The sequence below is a fragment of the Uloborus diversus genome, chromosome 1, assembly GCF_026930045.1.
Source record: "Uloborus diversus isolate 005 chromosome 1, Udiv.v.3.1, whole genome shotgun sequence".
NCBI lineage: Eukaryota > Metazoa > Arthropoda > Arachnida > Araneae > Uloboridae > Uloborus > Uloborus diversus.
The window spans coordinates 13,936,739-13,957,519 of record NC_072731.1 but is presented as its reverse complement, the minus strand read 5'-3'; the positions used below and the strand labels follow the sequence as shown (position 1 = coordinate 13,957,519).

General features: G+C 34.8%; 1 protein-coding gene across 1 annotated transcript in view; it reads left to right on the top strand.

Moving 5' to 3' along the window:
* LOC129234433 (uncharacterized) overlaps positions 1 to 20,781 on the top strand; it is an 86,535-nt gene that overhangs the window by 29,313 nt on the left and 36,441 nt on the right. The window contains exons 6-10 of the mRNA XM_054868432.1: positions 5,410 to 5,644; positions 9,472 to 9,689; positions 15,215 to 15,333; positions 17,746 to 17,845; positions 20,211 to 20,318. Coding sequence (XP_054724407.1) covers positions 5,410 to 5,644; positions 9,472 to 9,689; positions 15,215 to 15,333; positions 17,746 to 17,845; positions 20,211 to 20,318 — 780 coding nt within the window. The remainder of the gene's footprint in view (positions 1 to 5,409; positions 5,645 to 9,471; positions 9,690 to 15,214; positions 15,334 to 17,745; positions 17,846 to 20,210; positions 20,319 to 20,781) is intronic.

Genomic DNA, 20,781 nt, shown 5'->3' with positions numbered 1-20,781 from the left:
TCATTTTCAAGTTTTGAGTAAAACGCGTTTAAAGATAACGGCTTTGATTGATTTTTTTTCCTAAATCATGTTATACAGCCGCACCAACCAGGGCTTCTAGTACTACCTCTTGTCCACAGACAGATGAGAGGTTCACCTATCATTTGTGCTGGTTATCTTCAGATTTTTAATTCTGCCACTTACATCCCTTTGCTTCTCACTGCCTCATATTATTCCGTAGTGAATTTCATTGTGGTTGATTGCCATTGAATAAATTAGACAAATTGAAGTTGCGCAATAGAATTATTGAGATATCGTCTTTAATTTAAGAAGCATGAAGAGAAGTCCAGATTAGTACCCTATTGAAGAAATTCTTCCAATTGCCTGTTTTTCTTGTTAAACGTGCGAAGTCTCTCTGGAGGAGATATTCAAAGTAGTGAAATGTGGAATGGTCAGTTTTTATACCTTTAAGTAAAGTCCGTGCGGTTCCGTAAAAAACATCGCAAAAGCCTGTTGATTGATTTTTGACAGTGTTGAATTTATTAGTTTTTTCCAGTTCCATCGAGTATGCCGATCAACATTAATTTACATTCCTGGTTTTCATGTACCAATCATGTTTCAATAGAATTTTTTCGTTGATTCTCTGCGGTGGTGGCAAACAAAAGTTCCCTGTTGAGTGTCCGCTTCATTCACAAATTTTGCCTTTAATTTTTATATCTTTTTACATTGAATGACAATCATAGTATTTCTTCTGACGCCGTCCTTGCAATATGCCATCAAAGAGATCTTTTCTAAATGTTTGCCATAAAGCAATAGGGTTTAAAAGTTGACATAAAAGTTAAAATAGTCGTAAACAATTACCTGAGTTTAGGAGCGGAGTCAAAAAATTACATGTGTAAACTAAGGTTTTAGTTTCCAATTTATGTCGTCACCTATAAGATCGAGATGCTGCTTGATAGGTTGGCAGGATCTTTAACTGTTAATCGACTTTGCAAAGGACCACAAAAATATTCCAAATGAATTCTTATGTGACCGAATTCAGATTAGCTATTAGAATGAATATTGTATTTTCTACTAAGAGGGCAGACTTTTTTAATCCCGGGATGCCTTTTAACGTGTTGCACTCGTTTTTTTCGGGAAACTTGCTTTTTTTTAAATATATGCCTCCATTCTTTTTTTTTTTTTGCAATTTCCTTCTGATAGGATATTTGTGAGCTATATTAGTTTATTATATCGTTTTTAAATGCTTAAAGACGGTCATCAAGAAGAATAGTTCCGCAAATAATTTTATGTATTTTTTCCTCCTAGTTAAATCCTTTCCAATCTACAGTTTTCTGTTCGTTGTAGTTTTGACTCTTAACTTTGAAAGTACGGTAATTGTGTGCAATTACTCTTTCAGTTAAGAATTTTTTAAACTAAATATACTTAGTTAAATGCTTGCAAAATTATGACTTTCAGAAACACTGATTATTATTGTCTATCTACACTACTTGAATTCAAAAACTAATTTTCCCGAAGCGAATCGCAGATTCATTTCATTTAATTAAATTTTCAAGATTAAGCGTTATGTGACTCTAAATGATTTTCAATGCTCTTGGAAAATATAATGCTACAGGCCCTATCTTCTGCAGCCTCAAATACATGAAAAAAATTTTGGCGGTTCTCCTGCTGGCATCGAGATATTGTTACATTTCATATGTGCCCATCCTTCAGCATTCAGTTCAAAGGGAAACCTTCAACCATTCATATATTTTTACCTATATGAGAACAAAACATAAACTGGTAGCGAAGAGAATTTATAAGTTTTTAAAAAGAGTATAAAGACATATATGCATAATTTAAAGCCTATGTCATTCAGTAAAAATGCACCTTTTATATAGTGAAGGAATTTTTCAAATAGGTGCAGTGGTTCCGGAGATTACCTCGAACATAAAAACGTACAAAAATACGCTCCCTCCTTAGAATATTAGTATATAGATTTCGTATAAGTAAAAGATGAAAAGACAGAATGAAATTTCTGCAGATTTTTAACTTTTAGAAAGGCGTTGTGGAGTACTGAACTTTAATAGAAAAGCGTTTCAAAAGATTTAAAAGACGGTCAAACCTGACTGCAGAATTGATTGCAAAACTTGAATTTACCTCAAACAAATTCAATTATCTTTATCTTTATCTTTACTAATAATAAAGCTGAAAGTCTCTCTGTCTGTCGGGATCTCTGTGACGCGCCTACACTGTTAAAACTACAGGTTGCATTCGGCACTTTTCAGGGGTGAAACGCTTGTTCACCAGCGGCACCCAATACGGAGCCGAAATTTCACCTCTAACTAGGGTGAAAAACAGGCACCTTTCAAAAAGTAGGCAGCCGGGGTGAAAAGAATGAACCTTCGGAGAGAGAAATGGCACCCTTACTGTAGATCCTCCCCCCTCCCCCGTATTGTGTGCGTTTTTGAATACAGTTGTGTATTTTTCTTTTTTTAATAGTTTTGTTTTGATTCATGATAGTCTACGTTTTGCACACTTTTCACATTGCATGAATTCAGTACTGGAAATGATTAAAACTTGTAATTACAGCATTTGACCATATTTCAGAGTTTTCAACATAGTTAAGAAGTGCTCATTGCTTTAATTCATCTGATCGTTCTCTACATCAGTGTTTCTCAACCTCTTTTGACCCACGGGTCGGTAAAAACAAATAAAAAACATTGCGGACCTGTGAAATTTTTATCCTTTTCTTAAAAATAAATAAAATAAATAATAATAATTATAATAACTCTCGGAGCGGTAAAAAACTTGTAAAAAAATTCTGCGTACTGATGAGTTTTTTTTTTTTTTTTTTTTTTTTTTGTTTTTGTTTTACAAAGTAATATTAAAGATGAATAAAACAATAAATATCTACAGACTTTATTTGGTATCAAAGAGTTGTCACAAATATATTTAAAGTTAAAGACGAGTAATTATTTGAATAATCATAGTTAAGTTAATGATCATTTGTGAGAAATAACCGCACCGAAAGTAAAGTGTAGATGTACTTATGAATTATTTACATGAACAGCCAAAAATATTCTGGAATATTCAAGTTACGATAAAACAAAATCGTTTCTCAAACGTTCAACATTTCAATCAAAATAACAATAAAATAAAATGCGCATAAAATTTTTCGACAGTTAAAAATTTAAAGAAACTCCTAACACTATCGAATAACCGCTAACAGGAAATGATTCAAACACTTGAACGAAAAAGCAAAAGAAAAAGATAGACGGAGAGAGATTTCTTTTTTATTTTTTACGTTCGCTACACGAAGCACAAGAATCATTTTTATTTAGGTTCTCACTTGTTGGTTATTGAAAATATCATTGCGGTTACTATTTCGGTGATTAAATGTTGCTTATCGAGTACTCAAGAAAATAATGATAGATACATTTAGTAGCGTTTTGTGTGAATGATGGAATTTTCACGATAGTAACGGTAACCTGAAAATAAACAACTAACGGTACTACGGTATCGTAACGGACTAACGCTAACTGAAAAGCATTAAACGTACTTTTAACTATGTTTGAAAGCCCTAAAAGCTACAAAGTGATCAAAAGCTGTACTTACTTGTTATTTTAAAGAATTATCCTACAAAAGTTGAGATTTAATCCAATAGTGTACTTCATTCAATGTGAAAGACGTAGAAGCCACGCGTAGTGCAACCTATCATTCGTCCGCCATATTGAAGTGGTTGAATGGTGAATGTATGTCGGAAGCGCATGCGCCAGCAAGTCATTTAGCGATTGCTTGCTGTTTTGGCACCCCTGTCTACGACTGTCTGCTACTTTCGCACCTCTGCTTTACTTCCTGGCCAGTATGGCACCCTTGGTCACCATGCTTTCACCTTAGGGGGAATATAATCACCCGTCTGGAACCTCTGGTTATAACAGTGTAGCGCATAGACTGTTCGGCTGATTTTCATGAAATTTGGCACAAAGTTAGTTTGTAGCATGGGGGTGTGCACCTCGAAGCGTTTTTTCGAAAATTCGATGTGGTTCTTTTTCTGTTCCAATTTTAAGAACAAAAATATAATAAGATGGACGAGTAAATTACGAAATTATCATAACGTGGAACCATAACATGGGCACAAGCCAATTGGCGAGATACGAAATTATCATAACGTGGAACCATAACATGGGTACAAGCCAATTGGCGAGAAAATTCACCATACATTTTTTGTAAATGTATAGGCGAACCAAAAGACCTTTTAATTTTTCTATTACGGGCCAAGCCGTGCGGGTACCACTAGTTGTTTTATATATTTACTTGACTAGTGTTTTCGATCCAGAATTTAAAAAAATGGACTTTATATTAGAATAAATAAAATTACATGGTGTGAGAGAAAAATATAGCCTATTTGCAAAGCGCTGTTGCTCAAGTTTATCACCTTGAGTCTTTTTTTCGTTAGTACCTCTAGAAAGAACAGATTTTTTCCATTCAAGAAAGGTTTTTATTTCGATGGTGTTCTTTGAAACAAGGCTGAAAAAAAAATTAGCTTGAAATACTGAATATCGTTCACGAGAAAAGCTCGTTCTACAATGTATAAGGATGGTGATTGCCATGGAAACCTGTCCCATCTTACATGGTGTGCAACAAAGCCGCCTGCCGATACGAAGGTCCCTAGATCGAATCAGCTGTTCGCATCTTGCGTTTATTAATTTTCGTTTATTCTACCGTAAAATTTTACAGTAAAATAGGATTCTATGGTGAAAGTTATTGGCATTATGAATGCCAGTAACTTTTACAGTGAAATTTCAGGATTTTTTCAACAGTGTATGTTTTTAAAAGAAAAGTAAAAACCTATTTCTGTCTAATAAAAGTTGCTGTAATAACCATATCTTTGTTAGCGCATCCTAATTATCATTTCTTTGTTGATGGGCATGCCTCCTATTATCTAATCTAGAAAGTAATCACTCATAATACGACTGGCGCGAATCTCTTCTCTATTTCCATCCATTCCATTTGAGGCAGTGCGAAGCAAAGGGATGTAAGTGGACATTTTCAAGTTTTGAATAAAACGACTTTAAAGATAACATCATAGGTAGGCTAACATTGATTTTTTTTTTCTAAATCCTGCCATACACTAGCACCTACCAGGGCTACCAGCACTATATCTTGCCCCAAAACAGACGAGGGGATCACCTACCATTTGTACTGGTTATCTCCAAATTTTTCGTATTGCCACTTACATCCCTTTGCTTCTCACTGCCTCATTTGTATAACAATAAACCCAACGAGTAGGGTCCTATAGCAATTTGTGATTGCGAAAAATATAGTTTGAATTTAAGACGTCAACACTGAAATGAAAGCCAAGGACTGGATGCTGGATGTTGTGTGTTAAATTTCGTAAGAATTAGAATAAAAGAAGTTCCTTTTTCTAAACTTTCTTTTCGTTCGCAGAGTTTATTGCAGAAGACCTTCAGACATTGTACTCTACGCCATTTCAGTTTGTTCAGCTGGCTAACGGAACCATCCCAGAAATCCGATTCGCGGAAAATGAAGAGGATGGGAGAGTAAAAAATTTCAAGCGGCACCTTGTCGATGCGTTCGCCACCAAACTCAACTTCGAGCAAGAGGAACAGGCTGTGCTTGAAACATCTGTCATGGGCGAGCACACTGCTAACTACAGCATTACGTAAGTTCCTTCAAATCTGAGTTTTTAGTCAATTTAACTTCAGGGTGCCGGGTAGAGGTTCGACATCGACGGCAAAACATCGATGTTTCAAAACATCGATGTAAAAAGTTGGTATCGATGGTATTAATACATCGACCAAAAAACATCGATCCTTTTGGTTGGTTCTATTGATTTTAATGGTGCAAGAGCCTAGATAGGCTATACCATAGACTAATAATAAGAGTAGACCGAGCTTTCTCAGACTTGCTGATGAAAAAATTGGTTCATGGATACATCATGTGACTGGTGGAAGGCTTGGCGAAAACTTTGGCAGCATGGTTGCTAGATGGCAACATTATCTATAGTTTGGCACTCGACATGTATTTTAAGACGTAATGTGTTTTCATTATAATTTTTTTCCAGGTTCAGAGATTGAACTGTTTTTCTTTTAGTTATGCATTATTTTGACATTAGTAATTAGTTTTTGATCAGAGTTTTCAGTAACTTTTATTTCATTTGGAACTTCTACGTCAGCGTTGGCGTGAACGTAATGGCGTAAACGTTTTGCGTTAACGCAAAAATGTACTAATCGGTATCTTAAATAGAAATTGTAGGTAAAAATCTTACCGTTTGCCGATTCTCTTTGGGCGCTTGCATCTTTAATTGCTTAGAGAGTTATTGAAGTTGACTAAAGAAAATGCACAATAAAATCTAAACGAAAAACTCACTATATTAACAAAATATTTACAACTTAGAATAACAAATTTACAAATCGGACTCCATAAAAGATCATTCTTCTGTGTTCCATCAATGCTATTTATTTTATTTCTCGCAGGCGTTGATCGTAGCAGACGATCAACGCCCACTGTTGCTAGGATATCCACCAGTCACATGGTTTGGTTTATGAGCAGCAAAAGGGTTGCCATAGCTCGGTCTACTCTTATTATTAGTCTATGGGCTATACTGCACTAAACGATAGTTTTTAAGATACAAGAGATCGATCTTTTTATCAATGTATTAGATACATTTTTGAATATGCTGCACTACAAATTTACATATATAATAATCTCTAACAAAAGTTTCTTATTGGATCAGTGAATTCTGCATCAATTCGTTGAATTATAGCTATTATTTCAGAAATTTCTAAGTAAATCCAATAATAAATTATATATGTATTTATAGTATACATACCCGATTGATATATTAAATACTGAACCTCAAATCAAGAATAAATTTAATAGGAATAATTTCGCAGCGAACGTGTGAAAATGAGATCTGCATTTGAGAATTATATTTCTTCAGTACTTCTTTTGTCAGACATCAATTACTTTTGTATATAGTATAAGGGGTTTGACATTGATGTCGATTTTGCAGAGAGTTCAATGTTTCTGGGTCAATTTATAGATACCATCGGTTTTTTTTTCTTTCTTTTCTTTTCTTTCATTATGAAGATCGATGTTTTGAAACATTGATGTTTTTCAATCGATGTCCCTTCTCCGTGAGAAATTTTATTCTTATTTTTAATTAAAATACAAAAACGTCAACATCGAAAAAACATCGAACCCAAAACATCGATGTTCCAAATACATCGAAAAAAAACATCGATGTTGAAAATATCGATGTTTTAACAAAAACATCGATGTCGCACCCCTAGGCCGGGAGAAAAATAAAGGATGAGTCAATCAAGAATGACGGGATTTTATAAGGCTACGGATTTGAAAACATTGGCTTACCGCTCTCTGGCGGAGCTTAAATGAAACACCGAATTGTCAAGTTTTAATTGGCTATCCCTAGATGCGTATTATCGTTCGCGTTACACTTGTTATGCATTATTCAGTTAATCAAATTGGCGATTAAAGGGCAGGTAATTTAGCACTGTATGATGGGCAGTCAATGTCACCGGACCTAACACCATGTCACTTTTTCCTATGGGGATGTGTAAAGGATGCTGTATTTAAACCCCCTAACCTACCAATCTTGATGAACTGAAAAATTGGATCACTTCAGAAATGTTACAACGTGTATGGCAGGTGTTTGAATACAGGTGTCATACCGTTCAGACGTTAGGAGGAGGGCACATAGAACATCTTTAGAATGATTAAAGTTCATTAAAGAAAAAATCCGTTTCTGTATCATTTTTACTCTTATAAATGTACGTGTTCAAAACCTCACTTTTTGTTCAGGATTACTAAAAGAGTTACATGAAATACACCGCCAGCTCAGTCATTCCATCCGAGGACTGCGGTTTCGTGCTTATTAGCACTCATTATCCCGGAACAGGAAGTGACTGAGCTGGAAGTGGTAAATCTCTTAAGGAAGCCAAGATGGTCAAACCAACCGGTAGCTAATATAAAATTAGTACAGACCAGACGAGTGAACTTATTGAAAATACTAAAAGAGTTAACAGGGAAAAAAAACTGTAGTCAAGCCAATACTTATTTAAAGAAAAATACGTTTAATGCAGGAAAAGTAGTGCTTCCAGGAACTTCAATGCATCCGATGCCATAAAAGCAATCCAATGTATAAGCCCGCTTCTTACCAGAAAACCAATGTTTTATTTATAGCCCCAATAGTGTAGTCATAGAATTCCATTAAATAATATTTATTCGAAGCAGCAAAATAAAACATATTTTATGTCATGCAAGCCATTTTTCCTCGTCTACGATCTATCCTTTCCCGAGATATTATTATTTTTTTAATTATAAGTAAATTTCCTCCCTACCTTTAACAGTATATTACACATTTCAAGCACTGAAAATTAAACTTAATATTTCTATTAGAAAGTTTTTATCGATTTTAACGGGAACTCCAGACAAATGACATATTCTTCAATAAAAAGGTCTGACTTAAGTCTTCGACTGCTGCTAATTTATAGTTTGGGCAAATCTAACTTGAGAGATATCGCGAGTGGGATCTGTGTAGCCTTCACAATGCTGCCAAGTTAGGTTTGCCCCAACAATAGATTTTTTTCGAAGTGTGGATCCTAAATTAAAACGCTATAATTGTATCCAATTAGGATTTTTACATTTTCTTAGCCCCCGTGCCCCTTTTTCGTCTGTTCTGAAAGTGTTGAATGCGACATGGGAATAAAGATGAATGTTAGCCAACAGCGCAGCGAGGGAGATTTTTGCGGGTTAACTCCATCCAGAACACTCTTTTAAGAGACATTGTCAATCCTAGTATGGTAACATCAGCATATGTGTAGACTGTTATCAACCATCAGACTCAGTAGAAAATTTCGGTTGTGAGTGCCGTCAACTGTTATGACAGTAGATACTCTAAACTTCAATGATTCTTATTTTGTAGTAAGATACCGCCCTAAGCCAGGGCTAAGCCAGAAATACATAAAATACACCGTCAGCGCAGTTATTCCATCCGAGGAGTGCAGTTTCATGCTTTTTAGCACTTATCAGCCCGGAATAGGAAGTAACTGAGCTGGAGGCCGAAAACCTTTTAAAGCAGCCAAGAGAGCCAAACAAACTGGTAGCTAATGTAGAATTAGCACACCAGATGAGTGACCGCAGCAATGGTGCGGTTCAACTCAAAGATTGAAGGCAAAGCTAAGTATTTTGTAGTAAGTTACCGCCTTAAGCCAGTGCTAAGGCAGAAATACATAAAATACACCGCCATCTCAGTTATTCCATCCGAGGGCTGCAGTCCGAGGTGTGCTACTTCTACACTAGCTACGAGTTTGTTTGGCTCTCTTAGCTCCTTTAAGAAGATTTCTGCCTCAAGCTGAGTTACTTCCTATTCCGGGCTGATGAGTGCTAAAAAGCAAGAAACTGCAGTCCTCGGATGGAATAACTAGGCTGACGGTGTATTTTATGAATATCATTCTTATTTTTCAGTAGGACAACGTCTGACAGTACGCCACTGAACACAGCAGGCTTTGGATCTCACTTGGTGCAGAGAGCATCCGAAGGGCAGACAGTGATGGTCAGCAAGAGGATAACCGAAAGTGACATTGTGCGCTTAGCCCCAAGCGAGGCGCTCAACAATCCCGAGAACATGGCTTTGCAAGTGCAGCAGACGCAGATATTCCGTGGAGGGAAACTGGTCTCTTCCAGTACGTAGACAATTTTTTGGTACTTTTCAGTTAATAAATAAAACCATAAAAGATTATTTCTTAAGAAACTTTCGGTCGTCATATCTTTCGATTCCGCGTTTTAGCGTACTTTCCCAGTAAAAGTCAGAAAAAGAAGAAAAAAGCATGAAAGAGGGCTCAATGCATCCTAAAAATATCACGGAAAACAAAAAAATATCAAAAATAAATGCAATAATTAAATAAGTACCGAAAAAGTAAAAACTGGAAAGCAGGGTATTGAGATGAGGGGAAGATATCTGTTGGTATGTTTGTTCCCCCCCCCCCCCCCCCCAAATAACTTTTAAGTGAATAGTCCGATTCGAACAATTTTTTTTTTTTTTTTTGTTCGAACGATCTCGGTAAGGACACCTCATTCCCACATTTCAGTTTTTGATTTGAACAATTTTTCGTTCAATTTTCAACAGTTCAAAAATATTTAACGTTAGCGCCTACGGGGAAAATTCAAGGCAATCCCGAACTTAAAAGCGAATTTGCTTCATACAAACTTTGTAGGAACAAGAAGTTCTGTCTAGAACTATACGAGCCTACTTTTCCGTATACCTATGCTACTTTCTAATACCTGATCAATATTCTCAAAAATAGCTAAAATCGCAAATTGTTTCAAACATATTTTTTTAATATTTTAAGCTAATTTCTAGGAATAAAATATTCCTCACTCATCTAAAAAAATTAGATGCTTAAAAAATAAAAAAAACTAAATAAATAAAATAAAAAAATACGAAAAAATAATACACTTGTTTCCATTAAAAAAAAATCTTTAACAGCTTTCAAAACGAAAAAATAATGATTAAAATTAATAAGCTCATTGAAATAAATACATCATATCAAAAAAAAAAAAAAATCGTTTATTTTTCCCCTGTTGCCAAAAATAATTTTTTAAATGAATTAATGCACTTACCAAAATAAATAAAAAACGATAAAATGTCAACTTAAAGAAATACTTTTCATTGTCAAAAAAAAAAAAAAAAAAAAAAATCGTCTGCACATATCTTTATGCAGAAACATAAATGACTTCGAGTTTATTCCCCGAAAACTAAATACCTAAATTAAATCTTTAGCGTGAAAATAAAAAAAAGTCATATCAACAATAATTATTTCGCAGTTAAAACCATAGCTGCGGAGTTGGAGTCGGAGTCAATCTCATTTTGAGATAAAGGAGTCGGAGTCGAATATCCGAGAATCGGACTCAGTCATTTGTCCTCCGTGTATAAATTTTTGCCAAAGCTACGAAATCAGTGTCGAAGTCGAGGAGTCGGAATCCGATTAATTGTCGGGCACAGGAGTCGGAGTCAGGTGCCCCTAAATTCTCAGAGTCGGAGTCTGGAGTTGGGCGTCAAAAGCTATTTCCAACAAAATTTGTTTGAAGTAAATCCGCCTTCAACTACGGAATCTACATGACTTTCAGTTTCCCCGTAGACGCTAATGTTAAGGGATTTGAACTGTTCAAAATTGAACGGAAAATTGTTCAAATCAAAAAGATATTTTATATACAATTTTTTTTACCAAAAGCTTTTTCCTACAAAGTTTGTTTGAAGCAAATTCGCTTCACAGTTCGGAATTGCCTTCAAATTCCCCGTAGGCGCTAATGTTAAGTTTTTTTGAATAGTTCAAATCAAAAAGTGAAATATGGGAATGAGGTGTCCTCGCCGAGATCTTTCGAACAAAAAAAAGTTTGTTCGAATCGGACTATTCATTCAAAAGTTATTAGGGGGGGGGGGACAGACAGACAGACCGACAGATCGACAGACCGACAGACCGACGGACCGACAGACATTTTTCCCCATCTCAATACCCTACTTTCCAATTTTTAATTTTTCGATATTTATTTAATTATTTTATTTATTTTTGACTTTTTTTTGTTTTTCGCGATATTTTTAAGATGCATTAAGCCTTCTTTCATGCTTTTTTCTTCTTTTTCTGACTTTTACTGGGAAAGTAGGCTAAAAAGCTTTTGATGAAAAATATACATGAAAATTACCAAAAAATATTTTTATTTTCCTTAATTTATTACTGACCCCCAAAACGGAAGGGTGATATATTTTTTATTGCAAAATTACAGATGAATCATACTTTTTATTAACCGACTTCAAAAAGGAGGCGGTTATCAATTCATACCGTATGTATGTTTTGTTTTTTGTTTGTCCACTCATAGCGTTTCACCTAGTGAACCGATTTTGATGATTCTTTTTTTAATGGATAGGGGATGGCTCAACTTAGGTCCCATTACTTTGTTTGACCATATTTGTTCTTTAGAAAAAAAGTTATGGGCAAAAAACAGTAAATTTTATGCAATTTCCCTATTAAATGATTTTGTAGCGCAGTTCGCACTTTTCATCCGTGGATAACGGTGGCTCAGTGGTAGAATTCTCGCCTCCCACACGAGCGACCCGGGTTCAAATCCTTACTAGGACAAAGTGAATTTTACTAAAATGTCGTTTCTACTGTTTCCCGTATTTTCTCGAATCTTCTATTAATTTCTGTATCTTTCCAAGTCTGGAAAGTTCCAGCACTTTCTCAAGTTGTATATAAGGAGATGTAACGTTCATTCGTGGTTCTGAATAAAGATCTCGAGTTGAGACAACGAGTATTCGCTTCATTTGGCTTTCACATTGTCTTCGCTATCTTCATCTACGCGACAATAGGAAACTCATTGTTATAAAACTTTGGTGCCCTATTCGGAACTCCAGCGCTCGAATACGCTACCTTGCGGTGATTTACAAAACTGCAAATGAAGCGTTCCACGTGTGTCTGTTGACGTAAACACAGGCAGTTTGTTCTGAGTATTTATTAACGCAATCGATGTGTCTTAGTTTGCTTTCAGCTACAGAAATTAATTCGTCACTTAGTAGTATTCTCGAGCTTCTCAAAATAATGTTATTTTCATTATTTCCTTCATAATTGGTGAAAACGAAAATTCTGGATTAACAAACTTGGATAACGTTCTACAAGGTAAAAAATTTTATTGTTTTGTATGAATTTGTAAGAATATGGGGTTTTTTTTAATCTTAAATTAATTAAACTTACCATATTTTACAGCAGCATTTAGTTGGAATGGACAGTATGCAAAATATTTTCTTGAATATATTATCATAGAACAAAATGAAAAATGTTTAACCGAGAAAGAATTTACTTTATTCCTTTTATTCTCAGCTGAAATGTTTCGCAAATTTGTTTAGGGTTATAATTTTGGTATTGTGCGAGCAAAGTAGCCTTGGCGAGATTTCGCGTTTTTAGTTAAACCATTTTCAATTTTTATCATGAGTGGAATAAAATGGTAGTACGATTACAGAATTCGATAAGTAAAAAGAAATAATTGTCAATCAACTGAAAAGAAAACTACCACCATATATCCGTGAGAATTTTGTTGATGATTTGCATAACATGACACAATTAAATCGTAACTCAGAAATTAGAAAAATCGAAACAGAAAATTTTTAAATTAACCGATTCGGGAATTCAAGAGAAATAACTCAGCTACAAATGGAAAACAAGTGCTAGCCAAAGCAAAGCAAAGAAGTATCATCTTCTTTTGGTAATAATTTGTAATGTCATATTAAATTTTCTAGCAATAATTGTTATTCTTGTCAGGCCACAATTATTATTTAGTTTTATCAAGAATTGATAAATATCGAATTCAACATCGTGAAAATGGCTGCTTAGAACTATGAACTACGTACTTTGCATTAATGTTTGACGTTTAGTAATGCTTCTTGAATTCTCATTTCTTTCTACGTGGGTCAGAATATCAACAAGACTTTGAAAATTAATTTAAAAAGAATAAAGCGAAAAAATCATACGTCCGAACAAAAATCACAACACTTTTAGCATTTTCTTCGTTACCATGTGCGTTTGTTTTAGTTTTCAATTCCGCCATTAGACAGTGACTTCAGTGCCCCCTATAGTTCGTTGGAGTTGCGAATAACAGTATCATTAATAGTAATTGTAATGATAATTTTGAATGAAGGCTTCTCTGAAGCAAGCATCAAATTTCTTCAAGGGATATTTCGATAATGGGGAATCTGGAGCTGTCGTCTCATTTTTGGCGTAAATAATTTTATTTTATTAACCCTTCTGATTTATAGTAACCCTATGTGAATTATCAAAATCTTCCTTTCTTCAGTGCTATTGCTCCATAGTAGGGGTAAACCTAACCTGGAAGCGAGGTGATGCAGTGATTAGGATCTGCTTAGCCTTCACAATGCTACCATTAGGTTTGAATCAACTACTCTGTAGTATTTTTATCGTTATCATCTATGCCGATAACAGATGATCGGGGCTAAGTAAGAAAATACAAGATTGCATCATGAGCAACTTAGATGCTGTGGAATGTAAATTAGTTAGGAAAAACGTAATACTTAAATGGTTATAATTAAATTAACTACGCATGATTTCCAGAGAGGAACAAAGATAAGTTTTTAGTGCCAATCGCTTAAAGTTTAACGCGTGTCAATATTTTTTTTTTTAGTATGGAGCATTTTTAAGAAAAAAATGTGAAGTTTCGTGATGGTAACTTCTTATTATTTCTGAAATACCTACATTTACACTAAAAAGAATGAAATAAAAAAATTTTGAAAAAAAAATAGAACCGACTTCAAAATTGCTCTAAAAAGTGAAAAATAATTTTATTCTTTAAACACCATCGATAATGCTTTTAAACATAATTTTTGAAGTTGGCGCAAAAACGATAGATAAAATCATTCACAGCCATAACTCAAATACAACTATAAATTTAACCAGGACCAGTTTCTTCACTATCACGTACATTATGCATTGATGACAGCATATTTGAATAGCGATATAAATGTTTCGTTCGAACTTTGGATGCTTTTCTGAAAAAAAAAAAAAATATGAACGAAGCATGGTTACACTGGATTTTACGTTTTGTTTTTGCGCCAACTTCAAAAATTATGTTTAAAAGCATTATCGATGGTGTTTAAAGAATAAAATTATTTTTCACTTTTTAGAGCAATTTTGAAGTCGGTTCTATTTTTTTTTTTTTCAAAATTTTTTTATGTAAGAACAGTTTCAAAGCAATAGATCTGTTATTTCTTGCGAAATCCTTAAAATTGGGAATTTTAGAAAGTGTCCCAATATTTTATGTAAGAACAGTTTTTATGTAAGAACAGTTTCAAAGCAATTGGTCTGTTATTTCTTGAGAAATCCTTAAAATTGGGAATTTTAGAAAATGTCCCAATACTTTAGGTCATATAATGTAGGCGGTATACAGCTTTGTACGAATTGCTTTTACTATTTCACCTATATTTCTTCTCTAAATTTTTAATTTTAAATTTATTGCATGTTTTAGAATTAACCTAAATAGTATAAAAATGTTAAGATTAGTTTCCGTTTTTGAGCATTGCAATCGAGAAATCATATATTTATTTTATTTTATACATTATAGCTTGAACCAAACTTATGGAAATGGTCTTAAGATTCAAAAAGCATTTTTACACATTTTGAATTCTAATCATTATCATCTTTTGCAGCTGGTACATCATCCGTCGCCTTGCTACCCAATTCAGGAAAACAGAAGAGTCGAGCAAAGCGAGAAGTGGAGGAAGATGTCACGTCCTACTTTCATGCTCATTCAACTTTTGATGTGCAAGTAAGTCCGTGCTGTCCCCACCGTAGACTAATAATAAGAGTAGACTGAGCTATGGCAACCCTTTTGCTGCTCATAAATCAAACCATGTGACTGGTGGATATCCTAGCAACAGCGGGTGTTGATCGCAGCAGACGATCAACGCCCGCGAGAAATAAAATAAATAGAATTGATGGAATACGAAAGAATGATCTTTTATGGAGTCCAATTTGTAAATTTGTTATTCTAAGTTGTAAATATTTTGTTAATATAGTGAGATTTTCGTTTAGATAGTACTGTGCATTTTCTTTAGTCAATTTCAATAACTCTCTAAGCAATTAAAGATGCAAGCGCCCAAAAAGAATCAGCAAACGGTAAGATTTTTACCTACAATTTCTATTTAAGATACCGATTAGTACATTTTTGCGTTAACGCAAACCGTTTACGCCATTACGTTCACGCCAACGCTGACGTAGAAGTTCCAAATGAAATAAAAGTTACTGAAAACTCTGATCAAAAACTAATTACTAATGTCAAAATAATGCATAACTAAAAGAAAAACAGTTCAATCTCTGCACCTGGAAAAAAATTATAATGAAAACACATTACGTCTTAAAATACATCTCGAGTGCCAAACTATAGATAATGTTGCCATCTAGCAACCATGCTGCCAAAGTTTTCGCCAAGCCTTCCACCAGTCACATGATGTATCCATGCACCAATTTTTTCATCAGCAAGTCTGAGAAAGCTCGGTCTACTGTTATTATTAGTCTATGGTCCCCACCATAATCGTTCAAAATCATTGGTAGACCTCTGGTCTGAGACTAATAAAAACCGATTTGGACCACTACAAAATAAAACTCAATTGTTCATGAGACCGGTGGTCGAAAGGCGTACCGCCATCAATCGAGAATCATTTTATATAACTAAGTTTTTAACTATATTATATCCATATTACGGATACATATTACTTAATATCCATAATGTACGTATGTCAAGACGCGGACAACAGTTCCATCAAAATGGACCAAGTTTCATTTACAGTCTGGCTCTAATAAAGTACTCTCCGACTAGTTAAGCATTTACTAACAACTAGTCAAGCATCAACATCCCGGACTTGGGTCATGCTAGAACCTACCAATTCTCCAATGTTGTATGAAAATGCAGTTATCAACGATACTACTACTTCCCGATCTTGTAAGCCATGGTCCATCTAGCATATTTCGCCTGATAAGCCTCAGGCTTCTTAAAAGAACAAATTAATTTGGAGAAAAAGTCTGTATCATCTGGACCTTAATCCTCCTTGGATTGGGTATCGAACTCAGATTTTATTTTATTGCTACTGAGTGATTCATCTCCTTAGCTCTTGCTATAGGCAGATCAGAAGTTCTCGCAAGACAAAAGAAGATAGGCCAATCAGAGGCAATAACATCAAATTTAAGATGGTATCCCATAATATGAAGATTAAGATTCAGATCCATAAAGTACAGACTTCAATTTCATTTGTGCTCTGAAGAAGTCTGAAACATGCCAGGCAAAACGTCAGCCAGAAAGATTGTAGACAGGCAACACACTGTTTAAAAAAATCCTGAAATTTTACGGCAAAAGTTACTGGCATACAGGTTGCCAGTAACTTTTACCGTAAAATCCTATTTTAATCCTATTTTACTGTAAAATTTTACGGTATAATAAACTAGAGTCAAGAAATGCAAAATGCGAGCAGCAGGTTCGGTCTTGAGACCTTTGGATTGGCGGCTTTGCTGCCCACCGTCCGAGTTGTTACACGTCGAGTGATGGGAAATCATTGAGCTGTAACACTAAAAGGAGAGCGAACTAATCGGTCCGTTTTTTGCCCAAGCGAGTATGGCTAAAGAATCGCACTTTTAACATTTAAACTCAAGTTTTATCATGTAAAGCCTTTTGCCATGCATTTTTCAAAACCTTAATATGTTCAAATCGTTGTGGCAAAAGAAGCGGTCTTTCGCCATTAAACAAGATGTTTTATAATGCAATTGGTTTTGCCAAACTCGCTCGAAATTCAGACCGTGAGCCTCAGTGTAGAAGAATGGGAAGTTCTCTCTCCTCTTAGTGTTATTGCTCAATGGAGGAAATACAGTCTTTTGAATTTCGCACTGTAAGTCGCGTAGTGTATCAATTGGCGCTGCAATCGTTTATGCTTTTCGGTACAATTTTCTGTAATTTTTTTTCTGTTACTATAAACATTCCATTTTACAGTAATATTTACCATAAAAGTTTCCTGAAATTTTAACAGTGCAGCCTACGAGTCCGAAAAGAAGTTGTATTGCCTCCACAATCATTGTTGTCGTTTTGTCAGTATCGTCACATCGCTTGTTTTGATATCATCATTATTTTATTGTTATTATTGTCGTGATGTCGCTTTATCATTATCATCACATCTACTTGTGTTTATTGCAGTTGAAAAAGAGGCAACGTCGTTCTTTGAAAACAGATGCGCGACTGAAACGTCAAGACAGCTTATCTTTTTCTCCATCCAGTCGTTTTGCTGAAGTTGAAGGTAACTGTAATGATGAGTATGAATTTTTTCATTCACTTTTCAAGAGGTTTTAGAGCAAACGACAATAATTTAAATTTCAAAAAGGAAGAAGGAAAACTGCATGTAAAAATACGCTGCTGAGCTTTTTGTAGTAATGGAATAAATGAATCATTCGTTTTCAATGTGAGAAAGAACAGTTCGGACATTTATCAACACATCTCCTTAATATATAGATATGAATCATTCAATAGCATTTCACTGTTTGTACAGCATATTCATTTACATTTCCTTTAAACAAAGGGTGTTTTTTTTAGAGGTATAGAACTTTAAGTTGGCAACACCAACACTGTTTGATATGTGTGCCATTTTGATAGCTGTCTCTTGTTTTGTGTTCAGTTTGGTTTACCATTTCATCATGAATAGGCAACAAGACCGGGCAACATGCCACAGAGCACGTGTCACAATTGATGTATTGAAAGAAACTTTCGGTGAACGAATAATTTCGCGTAATGGACCCGTGAATTGGCCTGCAAGATCATGCGATTTAACACCGCTGGACTACCTTTTGTGGGGCTATGTGAAGTCTCTGGTCTACACCGATAAGCCACAGACGATTGACGCCTTGGAAGAGAACATTTGCCACCTTATTACTAACATACGGCCTCTATTGCTGCAAAAAGGGAGAAAATTGAACTTTCCGATTGGACTTTCTCCGAGACAGCCGAGGTGGCCTTATGCCAGAAATCATATTTAGATAAAAACGGCAAAGAATCATCTTTCGAATAAAGCAACATTCATGGCAATTAACAACATTTAACTGTGTTCTATTTGAACCTAAATTTTTCTACTTCTAAAAAAACATCCTTTCTATAACCGTTACATCTGAAAGTCAGATTCCCTTCATTTATGTCACGTTTTCAAGTGTCCGGTTATCCAGTTATGCAATGAGTTTGTAAACTATTTGTAGAAACATCAAATGACAGGTTAATGCGGGGTGCGAAGGAAATAACTCCCACTTTTGCCACCTCAGTGGCGTTAGTGTCATTGCGGTTTTTGGGTCGAGCACGGTCTACAATTTTAATTGCTGCCATGGAATGAAATTTTCATGATTGTATGCCTGAACTACACCCACATTACTACCGAGTGACGAAAAACTTCCATATGCGGGATTGTTTCATAACAAACAAAATTTCTAGTGCTGGGTCAAAAAATGTCCTTTACGGGTGATGAATAAATGATCTCCCCACATTCAATGCGTTATTGTATGGTGTGCTGTTGCTAATTTCGAAGCAGAAGAAAAAATTGTGAGAAAATACGAAATTTAACTTTTTTATGTGGTCCTCAATTCCCCTACAATGCATTTAGGGAAACACTCTCCATCTTACTAATACAAAACATTTAAAACATTTGCGACCAAAATTCAAGGAGCTATTCGAGTTCAAATTTAGTAGAAACAGTGCAGAAGATGAGATTGGGACCTATCGCTCTTTCAGAAAAATGACATGTGGCAAAAGCAAAAAAAAAAAAAAAATCTTTTTATTGTTATTTAAAAAAAATGCAAATGTTACGCTATGATGCATAAAAACACACTACAAAAATTCGTACAATTTGAAAAAATATACGCTATGCACATGCACACATATAATTTTGAACAATTGTTAGCCACTGTACGCCCCCCCCCCCCAAGTTTTATTGACTGCGAGTGTAAAGTGGTAAGCCTCCCCCCCCCCTCCTAAGAGCCGGAGCGCACACCCTAAATATCACAAAGTTTTTCCCAAGAGCAAGACCCCCCAAATATGAAAAATAGCCCTCAAAACACCCCCACACCCTAAAAATTTCAATGGCGCAGTCTGCTCCATGACCCTTTCTAGGTGGGCACCCCTTGGTATAAGTCACGAAACATTGCTTTTCATATCTCGGGCAATATTGGACATACGATATCAATTTTTTGTGTGTCCAAACTTTCTTTTTGCTTGTGAGTTCCTGAAATTCAATGTATGGGACGAGGAAACCATATAAAAAGTTAGATTTCGCATTTTTTTCGCTTCAAACTTTTAATATTTAAATCGTGCATCTTTCTTTAACCGACTTCAAAGGAGGTTATGTATTCGTCTTGCGGCTTTTCATGTATGTTTTCTTATTTCTTCAAGACGCCTGGACCGATTTGAAAATTTCTATTTGTGTTTAAAAGGATATTTTTTCTCTGCCTTGAACTTTTTTTCCACCTTTTTGTATCCAGTGTTTTTATAAGAACTACTTAACAAAAGAGTAATAATGTTTCAAACCTCCAAATATAGCCGTTTTATTTGTTTTTAATAGATTATGTAAATATTTATATTACCTTGCATGTGTTTGATTTCATATGAAGCATTTCTCCAATTTATAGACAACAGAGACAAGGATGCTACTAAAATATTGTTGCGATCAAGTGAAGATATGAATCATATATTTAAAAACCTGTTAACCGACGATGGAAAAGATTATGATGAAAAAAGTAAGACGAAATCCATTGTGTACTTCTAATTATGTATATATATATATATATATATATATATATATATATATATATATATATATATATATATATATATATATGCTAATAATTTGTGTCATATCTTTCAGAATAGGGTAGACCGGGGCATATTTTCGCGGATTTTTTCCAATGAATTTTCTAAATTTTATGTTTTAACTCAGGAAATTTTAGACATTGCGGTTTTATGAAACAGTGATGGAGTCAAAATTGGTACATTCAGTTGTTGCTCAGATTGTGTTTTTAGCCGTTAAAAAAATTATTTTTGTGTCCAAGTCGGTTGCGCAAATGTGCCCCGAGACGGGGCACGTTTACGCATATTTATTTTGACACCTAACGTGGTTCTTTTACTATTTTAACCAAAATGTCTTACCATCGTTAAAATAAAGCAAATTTGTTACAGACTGAATAGTGTATAAAGTAAACT